Source organism: Eucalyptus grandis, chromosome 10 (assembly GCF_016545825.1).
Source record: "Eucalyptus grandis isolate ANBG69807.140 chromosome 10, ASM1654582v1, whole genome shotgun sequence".
Taxonomy (NCBI): Eukaryota; Viridiplantae; Streptophyta; class Magnoliopsida; order Myrtales; family Myrtaceae; genus Eucalyptus; species Eucalyptus grandis.
Window position 1 is genome coordinate 26,915,187 of NC_052621.1, and position 24,301 is coordinate 26,939,487.

Genomic DNA, 24,301 nt, shown 5'->3' on the forward strand with positions numbered 1-24,301 from the left:
TTTATCTGACAAGATATTTACTCCAAGCGAATATCCAATTATGATTCAACTAAAAATCATAGAAGTTGTGCATAATGTACTATTTGAAGGCTAATTCCATCTCTAGAAAAAACAATATATCAAAAATCAGAAAATTTTTGTTTGAAGACTCTAATTTATTTTCTGCATTTCTATTGGATTATCGTAACTAATTATGAGTTTTGAAGACTCCATAAAATTCCGACCAAAAAAAAAGACTCCATAAAATTCAATTTATTTCCATCATCCGGTATTCTCTCTCTCACATACTTTTGGAAACAATGAAAACACAAAAACTATGCTCCTAAATGTGACTTAAAAAAATAAGAAAAAGTTATAATGAAAAAGTTTAAAATTTATCACGACAATGCACGTGAATTTTTAAACATTCCCTTCATGCATTTAAATTTCAAAACTTATGGAGTTCTTCCATGACTCCATTAAATTTTAGTATACTAAGAATTTATATGACTCTTTTTTCTTTTGGAATTAAAAAGATAATAATAAAAAAAGTCATGGGAATTTTTATTTTTTTTAATCACTGTCATGGGAATGTTGAAATGAACTGAAATTACACAGTTTAAAATTTAAATATACGGCTCGTGATTATTAAAATAAAAAAAATTTACATAAATGAGCGAAATTGGGAGGCGCTTTACCGCAAGAAGAGTCAATCGAAAGGAAGGCCAGCGACGAGCTCAGGAATCACACTCCTGCTGCTCTGCTCTGCTCGTCGCCAGCTTCGGGAAGGTGACGATCGTGCAGGGAATGGCGTCCTTGAAGCGGCTGGAGACGGAATTCCCGATCCTGGACCCCGATTTCCAGAGCTTCTGCGCTCTTCGCGGCATCTTCACAGGTTCCTCGACCCCCTCCACTCTCTCTGTTCTTACCCGTTTGGATACAGAGGAAAGAAAGGAAGAAAACGTCCCAAGATCAGAAAAATTCCAAAAGGGAAGTTTGGTTTTGCCGGGAATGGAAATGGGTAGTGTGGAAGACCGAATTTTGACTCTCTTTCTGGATTTTTTTTTCTTTGCCTCAGTACAAGATTTTCTCATTCGCGACCTCCAGTCTTTAGTGGCGGACGCGGAGCAACAACCCTCGTCGGAGAGATTTATGCAGGTCAGGTTTCTCACGGATTCTTCCTTTCCAAGCTGTTTTGCAGTGGGGTGCCATGAACTATTTGTTCTTATCTCGGGATTAATATTTAGTGAGGTCTCTCAATTACCCGTGTTGGATTAGTGGTTAAGGAGTGGACTTTGTATGTGTTGAAGCTATAGCACGTTCTGGATTCTCCCCATGGACCAATAATTCAGAGAGTGGGGAAATTCATAGGCCAAGTTTCGATGTGGGCTACCTCGTGTTTGAAGAAAAAAGATTATCTGGGTCTTCTTGTTATTCACTTAAATAGCTTTTTCTGCTTGGGAAGGCGATAAACCAGGTCCTCTATGTCATAGATGGCCTGCACCAACCATGGTTGAATGGAGTGGACCTAATGGAAGATGCTCAAAAGAATAAGCATGTATTGTCTACTGGATGCGAAGGGTGATCACCGCCAAAGCATACCTTTCAGTTCCATCAAATTTTGAGAGCGATGCTATTTATGAACTTACTTACATTTTTGGCTGTTTGAATCAGGATGGACTTTCTACTTAGAGGTGGACTTCGCAGGGGGCAAGTGACTGAGCTAGCAGGGCCATCTTCTTCTGGTAAAACACAAGTATGGATTAACTCTTCTTGGACACTATCAGGACAATGACTATACCCGAATGCCCCTGAATCTTGTTGCCTTCCATCTAATTGGCAATTCGCCATTGACTCTTGTGCAAAATGCTCGAGGACATACTCCTTAACCGCCTATTGCAACCAATCATGAGTCCATTTCAACCATGTATGATTTAAAAATGTACATCACAAAACATTAGTTTAATTTGCTGTATTAACCGAATATTACCATTAACCACTATTTCCGATGTGCTGACACGTTTTTGCTCTTTTGTGTCAGTTTTGTCTACTGACCGCATCAACTGTTGCCTACAAGCATATGGGTGGCGTTATATACATAGATACAGGAAATTCTTTCTCTGCAAAGCGCATTGCACGCTTTCTGAACCAGATTTCATGTCCTGCTTCTGAGGAGGTGCATATCAATGTGCTATTGCTACTCTCCCTTTTCGTGTTATTCTTTCTTCCCTAAATGTTTTCATTTGAAATCACCTGTTTAGTGCTATATCCAGAATGGAAGTGCTGTTTGTGACATCATTTGTGCCCAGACAATAGTTTGAGTACAGCGGTGCCCTTCTCTTAGTCTGTTTCAAGAGCATCCAACTCTTCAGTTTTTGATTAAGTCTAACCATGTTTTTTTCGTAAACAGCACTTTTTAGCACAGATTACTCAGATTTATGCGAGTAAATGATGTATCATTAACATTGATCACGGGGAAAATGGTGTTTGTCTGTCTTAGCAGCCAATAATGGCTATTCTTTGTAAAGGAGTGCTGCATTTCTAGCTGTTTGTTGATGAAATTTCTGTCCTTTAAATGTTGGGCTATTTCCGTTTGCAGATGCAACCAAGAGTTCTTCAAGAAGTTATGAACAGCATATTGTGCCACTCTGTATATGACATCTTTTCTATGTTTGATGTGCTACACTGTTTGGAGTCCAAGTTGAAGTATCAGGTTGTTGTGAAAATGAAGAAGTTTAATTGCTTGACAATGGTAGAACTCTTTAGTTTATGTAAATTGTAAAGTTTGAGTGTCTGCTGCAGATGTGCAGAGGAGACAATGATGAAAGATTAATAATCATTGATTCGATTTCATCCCTGATCACACCAATTCTTGGCAGCAGTGGTTCACAGGGTACACACTCTTGAATGTATGCGCAGTTTCCATGTATTCTAAAGCTCTGAATTGATATGTTTTGTGTATTGCTATGCTCTACAATATGTGACTATTACTCATCTATGTTCTTCTAATTTGTCAACCAAAAGATAATAATGCTGAACATGCTAATTTTAAGATTAGGCAAGTTTCTAGGAATCAAAATCCATTAGATGAATAATTTGTCAATTTTTGGGCCAGCTTATGCTCCCTTAGTAAGTTAGGCAAATTTTCATCTGTTTTTTCCATTATTTTAAGAAGAATGATGATATCGAATGTTTATTGGTTGGCTCTGTATGCTTCATACAGAATCAACTCACAGGAACAAATAATTGCTATTAGTTTAAGATTATTTTTTTAATTACATCTGGAACAGTTGAGAATGGAAGAACTTGTGTGGTACTGTAGCTGTATTCTGTTTCAGCTTTAGAAATATGTTCCAGTTTTATTTCACCATGATGTTCACTGGGCATGCTTCGCAAAGGAAGTTCAGAAAAAATCTCATGCAGTAGAAAGATTGCCTGCTAATCTGAATCAAATTGCTTTTAATTGATCAGTAAACTGACCAGTGGAGGATTCCGTCGCTTGCCCATCTGTGTTGATGCTTCTGGAAAGAGTAACTACTGATATATATTGTTTGACACTGAATGGGTCATCAGGCTGCTATTAAAACTGGTTCTCAGTTTTCAAGCTTAGAGAAATATTCTTTTGTTTGTCCACCCATTTTCTAAATAATTTCTGTTTGCAGTTGGGTTTTGGTTTTCGCATTATCCGGTTGTACTTGTTTATATTGATATATGGGATGACTCCAGGACGTGCTTTGATGGTATCTGCTATGTCTCTTCTGAAGAAGTTGGCCCATGAATACAATCTTGCAGTTCTGGTGAGTTTTTCCTGTAAATCGTTGCATGTTCATTCTTTGAAGTACTCATCCCCCAATGGTATACTCTTAGGAGAGAAAAGGTCGAGAATATAACTGCGAATTGCATGTATTTTATTTTCCATATCCTCACAGGGTTTGGTGGCTTTGGTTTCTGTTACTTGAAAATTAAAATGAGTGCAGCTGGCCTGGTTATTTTTGCCTTAGAACCACTAAGCATTCAGAAGCATGAAAAGAGGGAGGATGATGCATGATGCACTATTTTGACTCATTTTCATGGTGATTAATGTTGCAGTTGCTTATTCATAGAAGTTCTCAATTGGTGATGCATCCTTAATTTTATATTCCCCATGATTTCACGTCTCTCTTCCTGAATCCAACTCTTTAATTTCACTTTTTCCAATAAAGTAATGCTGCATAAAGATGAGTGAAATTTAGAAATTCACTTGTGTTTTTAATGGAAGAATGAGAGGTTTTATCATCATTTTGGCTGAAAAGGGAAGCAATTGTTTCAGGTAACAAATCACACTGTTGGAGGAGATGGAGGTATTCCTAAACCGGCTCTTGGGGAGAGCTGGAAAACCCTCCCCCATGTGAGGCTTCTGCTCTCCCGTGATTGTGGGAGCAATACGTATCAGGTGTCTCTACTTAAACATCCATCCATCGTAAGTTCGTCTGCCCCATCAATAAAAGCATTTATTTATCTTAAAATCCTCCCCCTCTATTGCATCACATCCATTTATCAATCATGAATTACTATGATCCGTGGCAAAGATGGCCTCAACAAGAGTAGAGTGATTTTGTTCTGGCACCATCAATATCTAGAAATAGATTGCTTTTCTCTGTATTTTGGACATGATCCTCGTGAAGACTAAAGCGTTGCACTCTCTTTCAGGCTTCTGGTAAGGCAGCAAAGTTTATCATCAACGACTAAACACACTTTCAAATTTACGGACGAGCAACAAAGTGTGAGTTGTGGAGATGCATTTTGTGAAATGTATCTTCTCAGTTAGCGATTTATTGACCATTCAGAAGAATGTATAATGATCAAGCCCCTTAAAATAGACCAATCTTGTAAATTTTTTCAGTGACACCAATGCAGTTTGTGTCGAAGCCACTCGTGTTTGTGTTCATTGAGAGTGTAATGCTGATCGCCAATTCGTATTCAAGATGTACTCGGCGCTTTTGTTGTTTGGCTAGATCAAATACACCAACTGGTTGTTCAACATTGGTTTAGATGTGCTTACTGCTGGCGGATGAAGCCAAATTTTTTTGGGGGCTTTGTCTTTTCTATTAATTTTGCTTTTAGGTTAAAAACCACACCCTATATAAGCGGTCAGCATTACACTCAATGAACACAAACACGAGTGGTTTTTTTTTTTTTTGAGGATTCCTAATCTCTTTGTACTTTGATCTAAAGAGAAGATCATCATTATATTTTAACTTTCTTTGAAGTTTAGTGAATTCGCAAAGTGCCTTTGTACAGAAACGTAGTTCAAATTTGAATGAACTTCGATAATAAATTTTCTAGTGTGTTTTTCCAATTTTCTCTTTATTATTATATTTTGCCTAGATAGATTGTTGGCGTGCATTATTTTTTTGGAATTGATGTGGGATTCCGTAACACAGCTGAAAAATAACTGAAAGGAATTCACCCAACTCAATCGATTTGCACATTGCAGCCGAAGTTGAGTTTCGGGACATTTAGGAATCGTGCAGAATAGATAAGTTTTGGGACGTGCATTAGCTAATTTGATGAGCTAAGCTTTCAGCTGAATATATAGTAATTAAAAACACGAGGTGGTTCAGGTTTTCTTTTTGTTCCTGAACCAAAACACTTCAGACTCCTATTCGAGCACCTACTCCAATTCATCAACTCCACATTACTTTCAGTCCTCTCTCCTCTTCATGCTATATAAACCTTCTAGTCCTCCAGATATCCTCAATCCCAAGCCAACAAAAAACATCTCCCAGCTCTTTGCGCTAGCAAAATTTCTCACACAGACCATCGAAGCAATGGCATCGCCGAAGATTGCGTTCGTCCAACACAAATGCGCGGCGTTCTTGCTTCTCTGGGCTCTAACCATTCAGTGTGTAGCCTGTTCTCGGGCTCTCAGCGAGGACGCAACCTCCGTTCCTGCATTCACGCCTCCGTTACCCACTCCGGCTCAAGCACTGACCAACCCGTCAGCTCCTGTGGCTGCATCAACGGCCACAGGTCCTGCTTCCACGGGAAGCAACACCGATCTTCACCCGATGCTCTTTTACATGCACGACATACTTGGCGGCTCTAGCCCCACGGCTCGAGCCGTGACCGGCATTGTTACAAACCCCGCGCTGAGTGCTCAAGTCCCCTTCGCTAAACCGAATGGAGCTAACCTCCCCATCAACAGCGGGATTCCGCAAAACAGTGCCAACACTGGACTCATCAACAACAACAATGTCCCGTTCCTAACCGGACTGGGCGGGAACACAGGCAATGTGCTGCAGAACAACGGAGGGAACAACGGAGCGAACTTGATCAACGGCGGACCCGGTTTCCCGATCCTGAACGGCGGTCAGCTCCCTCAGGGAATGACCATCCAGAAGCTGATGTTCGGGACCCTCACTGTTTTCGATGATGAGCTGACCGAGGGGCACGAGCTCGGTTCTGGATTGGTTGGCAAGGCACAAGGGTTCTACGTAGCGAGCTCCGAGGACGGGAATAGCCAAACCATCACATTCACAGCCATGTTCGAGAGTGGTGGCTACATCGACAGCATCAGCTTCTTTGGCGTCCACCGGACTGCCGTTTCGCAATCGCAGCTTGCCATCATGGGAGGCACCGGGAAGTATGTGAATGCCAGAGGATACGCCACGGTCAAGACCTTCGCAGCCTCGAACCAGCATGACACTGATGGAATGGAGACTGTTCTCGAGTTCACTGTATATCTGGCATAGTGATATCTGTCTGAGAGAGTGATTGTATCTGAAATTCTGTGTGTTTGCTTGAGTCGTCGTGGTTCTAATTTGGCAATTCAATCGGAAAGGCCGTTCGAAAGAAATGGGTTTAACCTTTGTATTAGCATCTCTGTTCATGAAGTAAGTCGATTGTTAAAAGAAAATGGTATTGGTTCTGGACATTTCATTTCAACAAATCGCACCATATACAGTAGAATTCTCTGATTTACTTGCAACTTTGCTAATGAATTGTCGTAATGTTTCTTTCAAATCCTCAATGGTAACTGCAGACATTTACTGATAGGAGAAATCTTCTTAAAACAGATAGATGCCGGTTGTTTGGATAAGGAGGAAATCAACATTCCAGTTCCTTCAATATTTATCATATCGATAAACTTCCAATTCGCCGACATCAGTATTGTCGGAGGCAGTTTGTTTGAGATCCAGTCAATCCAGGCACAAGAAGAAACCAAAGGTCAAATCTGAAAATCTGGCATTAACACAAGTAAAAGGCATACTTGTATTGATTGCCAGGGATGAAATCCTGAGAAGGCTTGAAAAAACCTACCTAATTGAATGCTTGTCTAAACAGTCTCAGATCACTCTGAAGAGTCTTTTGATTCAAGATATCACATTTTTAACAGTAACTTGTCAAATGGTTGACCTCTTTCCAAATTGTTTTTGGGACTGCAATGCAAGCCTTTCCTATGCAAATCATGAAGAACATATCAACAGATAAACTAGCTTTGGAATGTCTAAACTAGTTTGAAGGGGCTGTACTTGACAAACAAAATCGAATGGATCCATCGGCGTATGTGTGTATAAACACAAACTACACAGAAATATAGTTCCATCGACCAAGTATTAGATCTAGTTGACTGAGCTGATTATGTTAGCAGATTATCCATTTTTGGACAATACATCGAATATCATTTCTGCCTAACCGAGCTGTAGTTTGTAACCGTTTTCTGATCCGTTCTTGGGGAAACTTCGTTGGGGACATACCCAACACAAAGACAAGGCTAAAAGAAGGAAAAAAGAAGCTAGCTCCAGACCAGTCAGGGAATTAATAATGGTCTGGTGTGAGGATTAGGTGGTCTTCTTGGCAATTATTTTTTAAACGAAAGCACCAGCAGAGACACAAAGGAAAGAGTAATGCATTGCCAGCACCAAACCCAACTCAACAACTCCATTTTAGCATTTGAGATGGACAGGACATCATTACATAAACCCAACAATTTCTCCCTACTGTCATCATCTTCACAATCATCATCAATTCACCATCATCTCCTTCACACAGAAAAGAGAAGAAGAGAAATAACTTCTCCAGGGCCATTTTTGCGTAATCCCTCTTGATTTTGCTCAATGACTACTCGCAAGTCTGCGCCTGCGCAACTAAAATCCACAGCCTCTTTCCTTCTCTTGGCTCTCGCCATCCAATGCGTTGCGTGTTCTCGATCACTCATCGAGGATGTAACTTCGTCCGCTCCTAATAATGCCATTCCATCGGTAGCAAATCCAGCTCAGTTGGCTGTCCTCAATCCGGCTGCTCCTGTGGCACCGGCTGTGACTACAGCCAGCACCACCAGCACCACCAGCACCACGGTGGGTGGCGCCGAGCTTCATCCGTTGACCTTCTACATGCACGACATACTCGGCGGCTCAAACCCATCAGCTCGGGCCGTGACCGGCATTGTGGCCAACCCAGCGCTAAGCGCTCAAGTCCCCTTTGCCAAGCCTAACGGCGCAAACCTCCCTATCAATAGTGGAATTCCACAGAACAGCGCCAATAACGGACTCATCAACAACAACAACGTTCCGTTCCTGACCGGATTGAGTGGAAATACAGGTAACGTGATTTAGAATCACGACACTGAACCGGAAACTTATGTTCCGAGCAATCCCCGTTTGGTAACATTTATTCCAAATTAGAGACTTCTATGCATTCGGATGAATTTGATCATATTACATCATGAATAAATCATGGTTATAAAAATCCTTACAAAAGATAGAAATAGCATAGTGTGCTAGTGTTAAAAGCGATTGGTGTTTCAGGTAACGTCATTCAAAACAACGGAGTCAACCTGATCAACGGCGGGGTCGGGTTCCCGGTACTGAACGGAGGCCAGCTCCCCCAGGGAATGACCCTTCAGAAGCTGATGTTCGGGACGCTCACCGTCTTCGACGATGAGCTGACCGAGGGCCACGAGCTCGGCTCCGGCCTGGTCGGCAAGGCACAGGGGTTCTACGTGGCGAGCTCCGAGGACGGGCACAGCCAAACCATCGCCCTGACCGCCATGTTCGAGGGCGGGGGCTACGTCGACAGCCTCAGCTTGTTTGGGGTGCACAGGACCGCCGTGTCGGAGTCGCAGCTTGCCATCATGGGAGGGACCGGGAAGTACGTGGACGCCCGAGGGTACGCCACGGTGAAGACGTTCCCAGCTCCTCCGAACCAGCAAATTACCGATGAGACGGAGACCCTGCTCGAGTTCACCTTATACCTCGCTTAATATACTTTTTCTCAAGTAAAGTACAGAGAAACTCTCTCTTGTCGGAGGTGTTCTCGTGCTTCTCGTGACTGCAGCAAATCTCAATCTGAACAAAATTTTCAACTGGAGATCGTCCGGTGATTTATTCATTGTCCTTCTCTATTGTCTGTGCTGGGAAGAAAAAGACATTCAAAAGCGAAAAGAAGGGGGCAAAAAAAAGAGCAAAAAGGTAGAATCGACCACAGTGGGAGTCGAACCCACGACCTTTTGATCCGAAGTCAAACGCGCTAATCCACTGCGCTATGCGGTCATTCTGTTGCTTGTTCTCCCACAGAATTAACATTTATATCTATTTGACTCTTCATTTCGGATCCTCTGGATAATGGCAACAGACTGACCAACCGACCGCCGCAGCATCAAAGCTGCCGCCACATGAGATCGAAGTGGATTTCGAATTTTGACATTCTGGGCAGCCAGAATGCTGCTTCTCTCTCCTCTTTCTGAAGGGTTTTCCATGGGAGAAAGTCAAATAAAAGACGAGAAATATTAAAAAACCGACGTGACAGCGAGGTTGGTGTGGTTTGGCTGGCCAATGGGGTGTGCTCCTATCCTTTTTTTTTTTTTTTCTTCGTGTGTTTGTACTCCGATCCTTCCGAGTTCTCATTATAGCATGTGTTTACACTAAGCACGAGTCAATGTGAACGTGCAATTTCATATTATTGAGCTAGCTCTTCTCACAATGATCAATTAAATGTTATCATTTTGTCAACTCCGCATATTCTATATCTAGAACTATTGATTCACATGGTCAGTTCTGATTACTAGATATTAAATTATACATCATCAATTAATAAGATTGTAACATCATTTAATTTGGAGACTCTTAATTTTAACTAATTTCAGTGGCCAGCTCCCCCCTCTTGCCCCAAAATGAGCTTCGTCCACTAACGGAAAGTGTCACGGGTTCTATGTAGTATCTTAAATTAAATAAGAGCTAAATTAAATAAGAGCTCGTCACGGTGTTTAATTTATCCTACATAATATATTGAAGGTTTGAGCATCGTATTTACCCAACAACCTTAATAATGAATTAGGCGCTTCGAGGAGATCCTAGCAGCAATAAATGTGTACGTACCTAGCCGCAAAAATCTAAAAGGGAACACGGAATGTTTGCAAACATCTTCTATCTCCAAAGCATGTAAGTGTTCAGTAGTATATTTGTTCCATAAAATATATACATATATAAAAAATGTTCTTTTCCATAGGGAAAGAAAGAAAGAGAGAATCAAATAATGTTGCTAATTCTTTTTCTTTTTTTTGTTTCTGACAAAAATTACACATCGCCGGCTCTCGACTTTTCCCGGCGCCCCCTTTGACCAGACGAAGCAGGGACGGCCAGTGACTGGACGACCGGGACGACGCCGTCGAAGAACTCTCCGAGCCACCGCCGGTGGCACGCAACATGCCGGCCAAGTAATCATCCAAATCGTCAGGGGTGAATCTGACCACCGGATCTCCCCTCGGACAGCCGTCGTAGAGTCGCCGATAAGCCGGCACGAGCTTCTGCGCCAGCGACGACGCGATCTCGTCCCTCAGCTTCGGGTCGTGCACCGCCCATCCCACCTGCTTTGCCCGAACCTCCTCCAGCGCCGCGTTGAACTTCCTCAGCGATTCCTTCGCCTGGCCGGAAGATATCTCGACGGTGAGATCGGCCTGCGATGAGAAGACCTTGCTCCATCCCGTCCGCTCGTAGTTGCTCGCGTAGAGCTTCACCTTCGACTCGTGCTTCTTCACCCAGTGCTCACCGAGGAGGTGCCTCAAGTTGGACCGATCCACCCTGTCGATGACGTACCGGAGGTTGTTGGCGAGGAAGAGGTAAGAGAGAGCCACGTCCTTGTACTGCTCGGCCTTCACGTCGATCTTGCACAGCAGGACAAGAACGAGCCACGCAAAATGCGTGAACATTGCTGACGCATCGCCATATCCGGCGGCCACGGAGGCGGCGGAGTCGCAGTCGGCGCAGTAGGAGTCCGGGAACCGCGGGTGCTCAGGGCTACTGTCGACGGGCCAGTCGGCGAGTATGTCGGCAAGTACACCGCTATAGTCGGCGAGGTGGGCTAGGTACTTCACGACGTCGCGCGTCAGCGGGTGTATGCCGCCGCTGGAGATAGCGGACTGCTTGGCAGAGTCCTTCTGGACGGCTGCCTCGAAGTTGCCGAGCGTCAAGCGGACTGCCTCTCCGAGCTTGATCAGCGAATTGATCGCAAGGGATCGGACAGCAGATGTTGCGTCGGAGGAGAAGGTGGACTCAATGTCCGGCCAGAGGCTGGCAATGGCCTCGTAGAGGTCGAGCAGGCGGAAGATTCTCTCTGGAGACTTCTTGATAGCCTTTGCTGCCCCCTCTGCGAACCCAAACAGCGCGACCGCGGCGTCCTGTGCAATGTTGGAGAAGACAGACTCCCTGAGCGAGGTGGGCGAAGCCGCGAAGACCTGGTCGCAAAGGATCCTCTCGCCAGAGAAGAGCCTCTGGACCGCCGGCTTCACGGCGCTCAGCCAGCTCTTGATCTTCACTTCCTGGACCTCCCAATCCATCTTCTGCATCTGCGAAGGGCCAATCAGCTTCTCGAACCCGAGATGATACAGTTCCTCGTCGACGACCAATCTTCGCACGATTTTGTAGATGTCCATGCACTCTTTGCCGTGCCCACAAGCGATCAGGCAGTCTGCGATGGCCTTTAGATCGGAAACCACTGCATTAGGAATTCGCTCGTCTTCCTGCATCCCTGGCTCAGCAGCAAACTGCTTTGCTGATAACTCGTCCTCCGACTCATATTCAAAATCCGAGAAGCTCGACCGGGTAGAAATTTGTGAAGACGGGATCGAGACCGATTCTGGGTGATCGAGATACGGAAGTTGCGACGACAGGATCCGGTGGAACTCCTGGGAGAGCCGCCTCACTGCAGTCTGCAACAGCTCATGAGCCCGCACGATCAAGCGTGAGTTGGAGTATTCGCCGATGCAGAGCAGCATCGCGGAGTGCAGGTCCTTGACGCGGCTGAGGTAGAGCTTGGCTTCGTGGCGGCCCTCATGGAAGAGATGAGCAGCGCCGGCATATCCCGAGGTGGACGGGGATTGGGAAGACTCGGGGCCGGAGGAGGAGTCGACGGCCCACTTTCCGATCAAAGGCTCCGCGCTGGCGATTCGCTCCGCCATTAACGTGTCCGCAAAGGGGTCGCCGCGGATCGGGGCGGCGGGTCTCGCCGGAGAGCCGGAGGGCGATGGCCGGAAGAAGATGGTCCTCATTCCTTTCCTCGGCATGGCTTGTGTTGCTGTCAAAGTGTGAAAATCTGTGTCTTTGTATCAGCTGCTCTGAACTCAGCAGATTTTAGAGAGAGAGAGAACTGTGATGCTGAGAGGGTTGGGTTGGTTTGAACGGTGAAGAGAGAATGGAAGGGGGGATATATAGAGAGAGACAGTGAGGATTGTGCGGAGGAGGGAAGCGGAGAGATTGCGAGAGGTGATTGGAGGAATGACGAGTGAGGTCTGACTTTGCAATGCGTGGGTGGGGATCGCAGTGGAGGGTCGGAACGCGGTACGCGGCTGCGTAAACTGTGCTGCTGTCGCATGGAGTTACGCCACCAAAAGGCCCCGCCATGAAGGCTACGCAAGGCAAGACGACAGCTTGCCCTAGTCTAGTCTAGGGGCGTCGGAGGGGATTCTTTTGAAGAAAGTGACCCGCTTTCATATTATTTCTCTCAAGTACGAAGTTTGTGTATCTTTTCTTTTTACACGACCTTTTTTTTTTTTTTTTTTTCTGGTAAAAGGTAATCATATAGAAAGATAAATGCCAATACAAAAGATCGGAACCATAACCTACACTCTAAAACGAAGAGGGAAGGGCATCCGATGTAAAAGAGAACAAGAAGAAACAAGAAAACAAACAACCAGCAAACCAGCGGGACACCATACAGCAACGGCGACCCTCCGAATTCAGCAAGAAGGCAAAGAACGGAGAACGAAAGGCAAAGCGAGTGGCTGGACAATCAGTGAGTAGAGAATACCACCAGATCGAATCCCCAACATCTTTGGAGCCTTTGATTCCTCGGAGAAGGCGGGACCTTGGAGAAGGAGATGGCTTTGTCCCTGACCGCCTTAATAAGATGATTTTTAATGGTAGGGATAGCTATCTCCTCACCTCGGAAGATGGCAGCATTCCTCATCTTCCAGATCAGATGACATAAGGCCCCAAAGGAGAACCAAACTATCTTGTAATAGAAGTCCTTACCACTAAAAAACTTTGTAGCCCAAGTAAGCAGCTCCTTCCAGGTTCTGTTCTTCCAGGGGATGTTGCACCTGGCGGCCCAAAAGAAGGCCAGAGAAGACATGGTGCGACACCCAAAGAAGAGATGATCAACAGAGTCCGGGTTTACACGACCTATTTTTATCGCCATTAATTCGATAGTTCGAAAAATCCACTAGTTATCATGGCAATTGTGATGACAAAATAGGAAGTACACACAACAAACCAATATTAGTAAGTCACATGTTTCTTTTATAAGACTCTTATGACCAAATTAATTATGGGCATTTTCAAAAATTGACATCTCACCAAAAATGAATGATGTCTATGTTTATAACCTATTAATTAAATGTATGATTAGAGTGAATTACCCTGAATTAGGAATCGGAAAACGCGCTTCTCATGCACAAATCACTGTACTTAAAATTCTTTCTTCCTTGATTGATACACTCATAAAAATCTCACTTTTGAAAATGAATTGGGTAGCCGTGGAAAGCGTAGACCGGCATTAATTGGGCAGGGAGAATTCCCTTCTTCACAGGTCTTTGCGTGGAAGACAAGGAGGCATTCTCCATAACCTAAGTCACACTATAAACATTGTAAATTAAGAAAAACAAAACACGCTATTTCTCTAATTTCATGCAGGAGAGATATTCGGGAACATTCCGTTCGATGCCGCATGGCCACTAAAAATAAAAATTTTAAAAAAGCGAGAAATAAAGTTAGAGTCGTGTATCCAAATGGGCCTACACAAGCAAACAACACTACCCAAAAAAATGGTAAAAATTTTTTTAAAAAATGAAGAAGAAGAATTAATGGTTTTGGAATTGCGTGCCCACTTGACAGCTAATAAGGAGGTGCTTGGAAACATCCTCTTTCAGTTTTCTCGATCGGCGGGCGACTGATTACGAACTTCTTTCGAACCGCCCAAAGTCAGCCGCGGCCGCACGGCAGCACCTTGTCCGGTGGTCAGACCAAGAGGAAAGGGACGAGCGGGTCAACAGAGACACCGCAAAAATCGTTGCGGGTCTCGGAGCGATACAAGGCGAAGACGCCAGAGACGTAACGAGACGAGAGATGGGAAAACGACGAGCGCAAGCGGAGACTGAGAGCCCGAGCAGCGTAATCTTACGCTACTACAGCTAATGATCCTCCTCATCTTTTACTCTTCCGTTTCTCCGCAGCTGGAGCCAACTCTCCGCCACCGCGTGGGCTTAACGTATGAGGAAACCCCCGTGCTTTGTTCTCAAGCGGGACACCCTGTTTGTAGATGAGCTGAACCAGCTGATGATGACCCTGGATGATGGCCGTCGTGACCACCGTGCCGAGACGGGAGGACGACCAAAGCCTGTGGGTATCGGCAGTTGTTTCATGACAGACAAAGTCCGTGTAAAAACGGAGTGAGTGAAGCTCATTGGCCATGTCTGTGGATAGACAAATTGAGTGATTTGGAAATGTTTGAACCTCTGACAGGACCATTAGAATTACGAATTTTCATAAAAAAGATCGCATCTCGTGACCGAATCCCGTGATAAATCCGCGCTATTCAATAAGGAAATCCCAAGAATATCATATTAATTATGTGAATACGACAATGCAACAGTCACATCTTTCGGGCATACGTATAAAGACGTCTGCTCCTGGACCACTAACAGTAGCGGTGGGCGGACATGGTCGTCTGTTTTAGTTTAGCATTTTGCTAACGCACGCAGTCTCGTCATCCTCGAACTTGGGGGAAAAGGAAAGAAAAGATCGTCCATCCCCTCTTTCGGCGTTGACAAAAGAAGCCCTAAAAGGCAAAGAAAGTTACCGTGATCATCACGTTGTTCGGAGACAACATCCCATCGCGGGACATCAGATGCATCTATCGCACTTTTCTTTTTGCTTCCCTTTGGATCGGCAAATGGTTCGAACCAGGTCAACATCATCTAGATTGTTGACTTGTGCAGAGTGCCGGCTAAACTGACTTCTGCCGGCTAAAACATTCTTTCCAAGAAATACTCACACCCACAACGTATCAAAAAGTTAGTTTTTGTGCAAACACTATCATCTTTTAAGCGATTTCTTGTACACTTCGGCGAGTTTTCTGTGATTTAATTTGATTGATGTTGTTCATTCAATGCGTTCGTGAGGGCGCACATCTTTTTTGAATTTGAGAGTAAGATTAGGGAGATAGAATCGGTGGAATTCATAGAGTAATGACACAATAGGTTATAAGTGAATATCTATATCAACATATCATTTTCATAAGAACTTGCCATGCCAATCTCTCAAATAAATCATTGTATACTTTTCTTTAAAAAAAAAATCAATGGTCCCTTACATATCTAGCATTTTCAGACTCTTTGAGGCACAATTTGGGATTTTTCGTTTGTCATAATTTAAAATCGACATTCGAATAAATTAGTTTGGAGTAAACTACTTGATGTCGAGTCTTTTTAACGGATTTTGTAAATTACATTTTTTAACAAAAAATTCAGGACTTGGCCAGTAAGTAAACATCGTTTTGAAGAGCATGTAAAGACTGTAGATTCTCTACTTTAGACAGAACGAGTCTATTGCAATATACTCTTCCAATCACTTGGTAACACAAAATGATATACCCACGTGCTTCAAAAGGTTACATAAAGAGATTCATCTCCTTTCGATCAACACTGACTGTGAGATTCTCGTTAACAGCTGGTGTCAAAAGGTTTGAAAGTCGCTTACTACAACAGAGCTTGATGCTGATGTTCTTGACGGAGAGAGAGCAAAGCAGGGCATGTGAAAGAAGGCAGGATTTTTCAGCACAATTACTTAATATTAAAATTCAAGAGCTGACTCATGAATGACGTCCTAAAATTACTCTCCTTTTCCTCTCTCTCTCTCTCTAGGTAGTCTATGTTTCCCATTGTTGGGTCAAAATCTAATGTTGGTGAGACCTCTCAAAATAGACTCTCCTTGTTTCCTGGAAATTATAGGTCCAGCCAACCAACCAAGAAGCCAAGAAGAGCCAGGCCCCCAGTGAGAACTCCGAGTCTATGTTGACCCAACAATGGGAAACATAGACTACCTAGAGAGAGAGAGAGAGAGAAGGAAAAGGAGAGTAATTTTAGGACGTCATTCATGAGTCAGTTCTTGAATTTTAATATTAAGTAATTGTGCTGAAAAATTCTGCCTTCTTTCACATGCCGTGTTTTTGCTCTCTTTCCGTCAAGAACATCAGCATCAAGCTTGTTCAGACTCTCTACAAGCGGGACCCACCTTGCATTGTAAATGGAATGATCTGTCGCAGACGTGGAAAATTAGGGCTACTCAATATTTTCTCTTGATCTTTCATAGAGAGGGGTCACCATCAAATCACAGCCCTCGGCCACTGAATTTGTCCAGTTTTGAAAAGCCTAACATCTGTCAAGTCCGAAATCATCGGCCTTCCTGGCGGTGATGAAGGATGTTCCGCGTGTAACCAAGTTGCGTCGACTCAACCTATGGATCATGACAAAATTCTATGGCCTGTGCCCACGTTCAACGTGAGATCACTAGATCATGAAAAGGAGAAAACGGGGTCCTTGTTATCTACTCCACAACATCGATTTTCTGCCCTGACTTACTGACAATTAATGGAAATATAGAGAATTACTAAAAATGTCAAAAATTTATTGTATTTATGTCATAAACTTATTCTTTCAAATTAAATTTACTGGCCGTGGTGGCTCTGGTAAACTTATTTTTTAATAAATTAAGTTCTAAATCTTTTTATAATCATGTCAACTCAATCTATTCGATCAAATTTAAATTGGCTAACACCGATATTAACAATTTTTTTAATAATATTTTATTTTTATGAATTTTGACTTTCCTTTTTTTTTTTCTCTCTCTCTTTTTGTCCTCCTTCTTCCTTTGGTTGGTCGCCAAAGGTGATTGGCGAGCTCTTTTCCAACTCTTAAAAGATCATTACACGTAGAGGTTTCAAAATAGGGTTATGGACCTTGATAACTCTATGAAAATAGAGTTATTTTACTTATTTTAGGCAACAAATAATGCAGTATCTATGAAAAAATATTTAGATTTCCTTCTAATTATTTGAATTTTCCTTGTTTATGTAGAATAATGAGATATGGAGAAGATAAGGAAGAGAATGGTAAAAATTAGGAATTTAAATCAAAAAACAGTGGAAGATGGATATCAAATCAGGGAATCATTTATTTTGTTTCCTATTATTTGCAAGTATTGAGAGATAGATATTAAATCAAAAACTCTGATTTACTCCCTAATTTTATGCGCAATTGCTTTGAGATAAGGATCTTTGATATATCCTATAAATAGGATAACATTGAGAGCCTGAGACAATAATTAGGTTTTTGTTAGATCGTTTTTTTTTAATTGTTTTGTGAATTTTTCAAATATTTTGAAGAGAAGACAAAAACTGTGACATAATTATTGTTCTTTGATTTAAGATGCTAGGTTTGATTTATATTTTTATTTCTTATTCTATTATGTTATAATTTTCTTTTATTAAGGCTACGATGTAGCCTAATCATGATGATGTGAATTTCATGATTTTTATGTTTTGCAATTGATTTCATTCATGTGAATTATATATTATTGTGTATAATGCTTTTGAGTGACTAGTTACCACTTGAATAATTTGATGTGCATGTTTGAAATTGAGGAGTGATAATATGCAATTATATAGTCATGAATTAAACGTGGATAGAGATATACTGTGTTATTTGTGTAGCTTTCGGTGATAAGGTAATTTAAAAGACTTATTGTAAGCTGATAATATTCATAATTTTTAATGCACTTATGTTTATTTTAATTCATATAGAGATATAATGGATTAATAAAGTGAGTAGATTTGCTATATCTAGAGATATGATAGTAAATAGAATAGAAAATTACACTATCACATATTTGATATTATTCTTGTACCCATAAGAATCTGAAATTCATATCAAAAAATCGAGATATAATAGGAATTAATTTAGTCCATTTAAAATTTTCAATTTATTTGACCTATTAGATGAATTTTAGAATTAGTTTTTTTACTTATCTCACATCGTCCGATAGTGATTATGGTGAAATCAAAGCCACGTCTAACATATTTATTTGATTGATTTTGCATTCGAGTCTCCAAAATTTATTTTTAATTTATTCTCAATTATATTTTGATATGTTAGATAAATTTTAGAATTAATCTATTTTAGTATTTAATTAATTTATCAATCATCGATCTCCGTGGGATGATACTCTTTCTTATCATTATATTACTTATTTAATACGTTCACTTGTGTTTAAAATTTTACGAACAAAACCATTTTTTGACTCATATTTTATTTATATGTGTTGTATATGGGTAAGAGGCTTTTAAAAATTCAACTAAAAATGGGTCAAAAAAGTGAGTTTGATTTAAATGGGTTGAAAATGAGTTAGAACTTGTGACCTATTTTTGACCAATTTAAAATATCAAGTAGGTTAGAACCTTAGAACCCATTTCTAAATTTACAACCCAAGCCCCACACAATCTTTCCCTATTTAATTTTATAAAATATATATATTTTTATTAAAAATCGAAATTATAATTATTTTTCAATTTTTTTTTAATTTTTTTCTTTTTTCTTTCTTTTCCTCATTCCTTCTGGTGGTCGACACGGTGATGGCTAGAGGTCGAGGCGAGGCTCGAGCTTGTGGTCGGCATTGGCAAGGCTTGAGCCTCCCGATGTCGAGTAAGCCTCGGCCTTGGTCGTTGAGATGCCGGTGAGACTCGAGCTCACGGCATTGGGTGAGCTCGAGTCTTGTGAGGCCGGGCTTGCCCGACACCGGCGAGGCTTGATCTTGCCGATTTGGCGAGGCCGTTGGCATTAAGAGGGGCTTGCCTTGATCTTGCCGATGTTGAGCAAGCTTGAGCTCACTTGTGGTTTGGCGCGGCGACTAAATAAGAAGAAAAAGAAAAGAGAAAAAAAGAAAAGATAATTAAAAATTATATTTTAAAAATATATATTTTAAAAAAAAATAATAATTCAAATTAAAAAAAAATTAAAAATAATTATAAAAACTTTCCATTAAATTTGCATTGTATAAAAGTGTTTTAGCAATACTTTTTTTTAAAAAAATAAGAAATCATAAAAATGAGATTTCTTAGGTTTAGTTAAAAAATTTCATCTTACAATTTTCAGTTATTCAATAGTATGTTTGTCGCGACCTCTTTTTTCGACGTTCGATCGAGGCGGGCACTTTCGACTAAGTTTATTAGGCTTGACCCATACTCTCCCAAGTCTACCATTTCACAACTTAATGATTTGATAACTTAATGATTTGATGTTTTTAACCTGTAAGTTGATTTAAAACGGAATCGCCACTAATCGATTTAGGGGGGTAGGTTGATTAGAAACTTAAGAACTATTGGGAGAAATACTCGCTCCTACGCAACTAGAGGAGAAATTAGGATCGGAGACTTAATTACACTAATTAATCACTAATCTCATTTTGATACCTAATTTTGTTTAAACCTTAAGGCTTTTTGGATTTTGAAGAGTTTTCCATGTATGAAAAACATTTTCTTGGTGAAGGAAAAACATTTTTTGAGTTTTTTTCTCTTTTTTTTGGACATAAAAAGCATTTTTGGATTTTTTTTATCTTTTTCTGAAAATATAAACTATTTTTGGCTTTTTTCTGAATTTTTGGCTTTTTTTGGAAAACATGAGTTTATTTTCGATTTTTTTGATTTTCTGGAAAATATTTTTTTTTTTTATTTTTGATTTTAAAAATATTATTTTATATTATAACATTATAAAAATGAACCGGGTCGGATCCAGGGTTGGGTCCGAAAACGGGCTTCGCTATTTCTTTTAAAAGGAACTTGGCCCACACGCAACTGACCCAAGATGGCCAGAGCCCTACCCGGCTGAGACCCACGCCCGACCCGCTTTCGGCAAAAACCCTACCCAGTGGAGGCTTTCGTCCGACCCGGTGCTGACCCGCTTTTGGGGCTCTCTTCCTCCTTACCTCTTGACGGCGCCGATGAAGGATGGCCGGGATGTCGCAGGGCGGCGACACAGCGACGGTGGTGACGCGGAGGGCGACGGCACGGTGGCGGTGTGAGGAGAGATGGCGGTCCAACACGGCAGGGGGTTTCGGCGAGTCGTCGTGGACGGCGTCGGGGATGCGGGATCGGGTGGAGTCGTCGGTGGCGACTGGGCGACGACGGTAGTCCGATGCAGCGATGGCGTCAGGGGGGACGGCAGCGACGGCGGGTCCTCGGCTTATCAGATCTGGCACTTTTCTCTCTCTCTCCGAGTTTGCTCGCCGTTCGGCCTTGGCTTTGCTGACGAGCTCCTCCGGTCTTCCTCCAATCTCGGCCGTCCTCGGATCTCGGCCTGCTCGTGCTCGGGCCTCCCCTGAAGTCTCTCAGTGGGAGGTTCGAAGCTTGCAGGCCTCCGTCCTTCGTGGTCTGTCCTTTGACGTCGTCGGGAGGGGCCTATTTATAGGCGAAAGGGTACCGGTCGACGGAGGTTCGGCCGCCGGCCGACGCACGCCGACCGGCCCTGGGTGCGGCCGAACCGGCGTCCACTCCAAGCTACCCACTTGCGTGTCCCATCACTGCGAGTCTACTTCTCCCCTCTTCGTCGTAGGCATCCTCGAGCGCGTTGCCGTCGCTGCGCGTGGCTTACAGAGGCGGAGGAGGAAGGAGCGAGGAAGAAGAAGGAAGAAGGAAGAAAATGAGGGGAAAAGGAGGCCGGGTTTTTTTTGTTCCTTTTGTTTTTATTAATTAAGTTTTTTGTTGTCTTTATTATGTTCTTTTTTTTTTACTAAGGAACCGTACAGTACAGTCCACCGGCGAGTAAAACTGGAGGATTAGTAAGCGGAAGAGGAAAAAAACATAAATAAAGAAACTAAGGCCTAATTAAAAATCTAATCAAATTTTAGGTGTTAATGTTCACTTCAAACAAAAAAACATGTGTATTTGTAATGAATATTTATAAATATTTCTTTTTTATTTTATTTTATTTTTTTTAATAATTTGAAGTTTTAATCCAATTAGCATATAATAGGTATGGGTTTTTTTAGAATATTAATAGGTTTTAATAATACGGACCGGATCAGTATGAATTGAAAATGGATCGGATCGGGTATGACTACTAAATTTACATATGAATATGGGTCAAATATGGGTTGACCTAACTCAAACCTAATCCGATTCATCCATTTGACGAGTCTAATTTACACGTTAATATTACATGTTAACACATCACTTTCTTTAATTTCTTTTACAAGAGTCAATATTATTAATCTAGCTGTTCCATGACAAGAAATCCTCGAAATGCTATTTGCCCCAGCAGCCATCGCTTCATCTCTCGCTGCCCTCCTCCGCCCCTAAAAGGAGCTTTGTTTGCCGAGGATGGGCGTTGTGTGTCCTAACTAGTATCTCGAATGAAACAGGAGCTCGTAGTCATGCAATGTTTTAACCTACGTTAAAATACATCGAAAACGCCCAACAACCTTAATATTCGATTAAGTGTTTTGAAGAGATCCAGAGACCCGGGCAGCAATAAGAGTCCAAGCGTCCAGCCGCAAAAATCTGGTAGGAGCACGGAATGTTCGCAAACATATTCGAATCTCCAAAGCATATAACTATACTGCACTTTGGTTGATTTTTTAAACATCACGGAATGTTTTTTCCGTTTAAGAAAAGAAAGAGAGAATCAAATGATGTTGCGAATCATTTTTATCCTCCACAAAAAATTTCTGTCTCTTTTTCTTCTTTCGAACAAAAAATTACACACTTGACAAAAAAAAAAAAAAATTACACACGGCCGACTTTTCTCAAAAACCCCTTTTCCCTGCCAAACCGGGGACGGCCAGCGACTGGACGACCGAGACGCCGCCGTCGACAAGGTCGCGGACCCTCCACCAGTGGCGCGCAACATGCTGGCCAAGTAATTATCCAAATCGTCGGGGGTGAATTTTACCGCCGGATCCCCCCTCGGACAGCCGTCGTAGAGTCGCCGATAAGCGGGCACGAGCTTCTCCGCCAGCGACGACGCGATCTCGTCCCTCAGCTTCTGGTCGGGCACGGCCCATCCCGCCTGCTTGGTCTGAACCTCCTCCAGGGCCGCGTCAAACTTCCTCAGCGATTCCTTCGCGTGGCCCGAAGAAATCTCGACACTCGGATCGGCCAACGAAGCGAAGACCTTGCTCCATCCCATCCGCTCGTAGTTGCTCGCGTAGAGCTTCACCTTGGACTCGTGCTTCGCCATCCATTGCTCGCCGAGGAGGTGTCTCAGGCTGGACCGAGCCACCTTGTCGATGACGTACCGGAGGTTGTTGGCGAGGAAGAGGTAAGAGAGAGCCACGTCCTTGTACCGCTCGGCCTTCGCGTCGAGCTTACTCAGCAGGACGAGAACGAGCCATGCAAACCATGCGAACTTCGCCGACGCATCGCTGTCTCTGGCGGCGATGGAGGCGAAAGAGTTGCAGCCAGCGAAGTGGGAGTCTGGGAACCCCGGGTGCTTGGGGCTGCCATCAACGGGCCAGTTGACGAGTATGTCTTTGAGGACACCGCCATAGTCCGCGAGCAAGGCGAGGTAGTTCATGACGTTGACCGTGAGCGGGTCGATGCCGCCACTGGGGACTGCTGATTTCTTGGAGGAGTCCTTCTGGATGACCGCCTCAAATTTGCTGAGCGTCACGCGGACCGCCTCGCCAAGCTTGATAAGTGAATTTATCGCATGTGATCTGACAGCGGATGTTGCGTCGTAGGAGAAGGTGGCCTTGATGCCCGGCCAGAGGTTGGCAATGGCCTCGTAGAGGTCGAGCAGGCAGAAGATTCTATCAGGAGATCTCTTGATAGCCTTCGCCGCCCCCTCTGCGAACCCAAACAGCGCAACCGCTGCGTCCCGTGCAACGTGGGAGAAGACGGACTCCCTGACTGAGGCGGATGCCCCGGTGAAGACCTCGTCGGAGAGTATCCTCTCACCGTAGAAGAGCCTCTGGAATGCCGGTTTCACAGCGCTCAGCCAGCTCTTGACCTTCACTTCCAAAACCTTCCAATCCATCTTCTGCATCTTCCAAGGGTGGATCGGCCTCTCGAACCCTAGATGATCCAGTTCCTCGTCAACGACTGATCTTCGCACGATTTTGTAGATGTCCATGCACTCTTTGCCGTACCCGCAAGCGATCATGCAGTCCACGATGGCCTTTAGATCGGAAACCGCTGCATCAGGAACTCGCTCCTCTTCCTGCATTACCGGCTCAGCAGCGGACTGCTTCTTCGATAACTCTTCCTCCGACTCATATTCAAAATCGGAGAAGCTCGAGAGGGTAGAGGTTCGTGAAGACCGGCTCGAGACCGATTCGCCGTGGTCAGGATAGGGGAGGTGCGACGACAGGATCTGGTGGAACTCCAGGGAAAGCCGCCTCACTGCGGTCTGCAACAGCTCATGAGCCCGCACGATCACGCCCGAGTTCGAGACCTCGCCGATGCAGAGCAGCATCGCGGAGTGCAGGTCCTTGACGCGGCTGAGGTAGAGCTCGGCTTCGTGGCGGCCCTCACGGAAGAGAAAAGCGGTGCTGGCGTACCTGGAGGTGCCGGAGGAGGAGTCGGCCGCCCACTTCTCGATCAAAGGCTCTGCGCTCGCAATCCGCTCCGCCACTGATGCGTCGGCGAAAGGGTCACCGCCCGTAGCGGGCCTCGCAGCACGGTCGGAGGGCGGTGGCTTGAAGAAGATGGTCCTCATTCCTTTTCTCGGCATGTCTTGCGTTGTTATTTATGATGTGTGTGAATCTATGTCTTTGGTATCAGCTTCTCTCAACTCTGC

The 24,301-nt window shown here is 43.4% G+C and overlaps 5 protein-coding genes and 1 non-coding gene across 13 annotated transcripts; 3 read left to right on the plus strand and 3 right to left on the minus strand.

Annotated features, from left to right (window-relative positions):
- The first annotated feature begins 677 nt into the window (after positions 1-677).
- On the plus strand, positions 678-4,999 carry LOC104422526 (DNA repair protein RAD51 homolog 4). Of its 8 annotated transcripts, none has more exons than XM_010034869.3 (10): positions 678-874; positions 1,058-1,137; positions 1,445-1,560; positions 1,654-1,735; positions 2,021-2,155; positions 2,579-2,695; positions 2,782-2,872; positions 3,706-3,776; positions 4,289-4,438; positions 4,669-4,999. In XM_010034869.3, the coding sequence occupies exons 1-10, from the start codon at positions 787-789 to the stop codon at positions 4,705-4,707; spliced, it is 969 nt and encodes a 322-aa protein (XP_010033171.1). In that variant the 5' UTR covers positions 678-786; the 3' UTR covers positions 4,708-4,999. The 8 variants fall into 8 exon arrangements, 7 of the variants coding, with proteins under 7 accessions (XP_010033171.1, XP_010033172.1, XP_010033174.1 ...); XM_010034870.3 differs by having other exon boundaries at positions 2,579-2,692; XR_005547125.1 differs by lacking the exon at positions 4,669-4,999 and having other exon boundaries at positions 2,579-2,692; positions 2,782-2,888; positions 4,289-4,357.
- Positions 5,000-5,707: 708 nt separating this feature from the next.
- Positions 5,708-6,877, plus strand: LOC104422527 (dirigent protein 10). The gene has a single exon (XM_010034873.3). It carries the CDS (start codon positions 5,790-5,792, stop codon positions 6,711-6,713), a length of 924 nt encoding a protein of 307 aa, XP_010033175.1. The 5' UTR covers positions 5,708-5,789; the 3' UTR covers positions 6,714-6,877.
- Positions 6,878-7,989: 1,112 nt separating this feature from the next.
- Positions 7,990-9,347, plus strand: LOC104422529 (dirigent protein 25). The gene is made up of 2 exons (XM_010034874.3): positions 7,990-8,562; positions 8,769-9,347. Exons 1-2 carry the CDS (start codon positions 8,079-8,081, stop codon positions 9,221-9,223), a joined length of 939 nt encoding a protein of 312 aa, XP_010033176.2. The 5' UTR covers positions 7,990-8,078; the 3' UTR covers positions 9,224-9,347.
- A 91-nt stretch (positions 9,348-9,438) lies between these two features.
- On the minus strand, positions 9,439-9,512 carry TRNAR-UCG. Its single transcript has one exon. It is a non-coding gene; the product is annotated as a tRNA-Arg (tRNA).
- An 825-nt stretch (positions 9,513-10,337) lies between these two features.
- LOC104423862 (exocyst complex component EXO70H1) lies at positions 10,338-12,520 on the minus strand. The gene is made up of 2 exons (XM_010036301.2): positions 10,540-12,520; positions 10,338-10,351 (listed from the first exon to the last, which is right to left on the minus strand). Exons 1-2 carry the CDS (start codon positions 12,518-12,520, stop codon positions 10,338-10,340), a joined length of 1,995 nt encoding a protein of 664 aa, XP_010034603.2.
- Positions 12,521-21,995: 9,475 nt separating this feature from the next.
- On the minus strand, positions 21,996-24,235 carry LOC104423863 (exocyst complex component EXO70H1). Its single transcript, XM_039302945.1, has 2 exons — positions 22,389-24,235; positions 21,996-22,062 (listed from the first exon to the last, which is right to left on the minus strand). The coding sequence occupies exons 1-2, from the start codon at positions 24,233-24,235 to the stop codon at positions 21,996-21,998; spliced, it is 1,914 nt and encodes a 637-aa protein (XP_039158879.1).
- Between the last annotated feature and the right edge of the window lie 66 nt (positions 24,236-24,301).

What these genes read in the sequence shown, in the direction of transcription:
- LOC104422526 (XM_010034869.3), top strand. Translation starts at nt 787, where the DNA reads ATGGCGTCCTTGAAGCGGCTGGAGACGGAATTCCCGATCCTGGACCCC. An exon ending in TCTTCGCGGCATCTTCACAG is followed by an intron (nt 875 to 1,057) that starts GTTCCTCGACCC and finishes TCTTTGCCTCAG; the next exon opens with TACAAGATTTTCTCATTCGC. An exon ending in CGTCGGAGAGATTTATGCAG is followed by an intron (nt 1,138 to 1,444) that starts GTCAGGTTTCTC and finishes CTGCTTGGGAAG; the next exon opens with GCGATAAACCAGGTCCTCTA.
- LOC104422527 (XM_010034873.3), top strand. Translation starts at nt 5,790, where the DNA reads ATGGCATCGCCGAAGATTGCGTTCGTCCAACACAAATGCGCGGCGTTC.
- LOC104423863 (XM_039302945.1), bottom strand. Translation starts at nt 24,235, where the DNA reads ATGCCGAGAAAAGGAATGAGGACCATCTTCTTCAAGCCACCGCCCTCC. An exon ending in TTGCGCGCCACTGGTGGAGG is followed by an intron (nt 22,063 to 22,388) that starts GTCCGCGACCTT and finishes TGCTCCTACCAG; the next exon opens with ATTTTTGCGGCTGGACGCTT.
- LOC104423862 (XM_010036301.2), bottom strand. Translation starts at nt 12,520, where the DNA reads ATGCCGAGGAAAGGAATGAGGACCATCTTCTTCCGGCCATCGCCCTCC.
- LOC104422529 (XM_010034874.3), top strand. Translation starts at nt 8,079, where the DNA reads ATGACTACTCGCAAGTCTGCGCCTGCGCAACTAAAATCCACAGCCTCT. An exon ending in CGGATTGAGTGGAAATACAG is followed by an intron (nt 8,563 to 8,768) that starts GTAACGTGATTT and finishes TTGGTGTTTCAG; the next exon opens with GTAACGTCATTCAAAACAAC.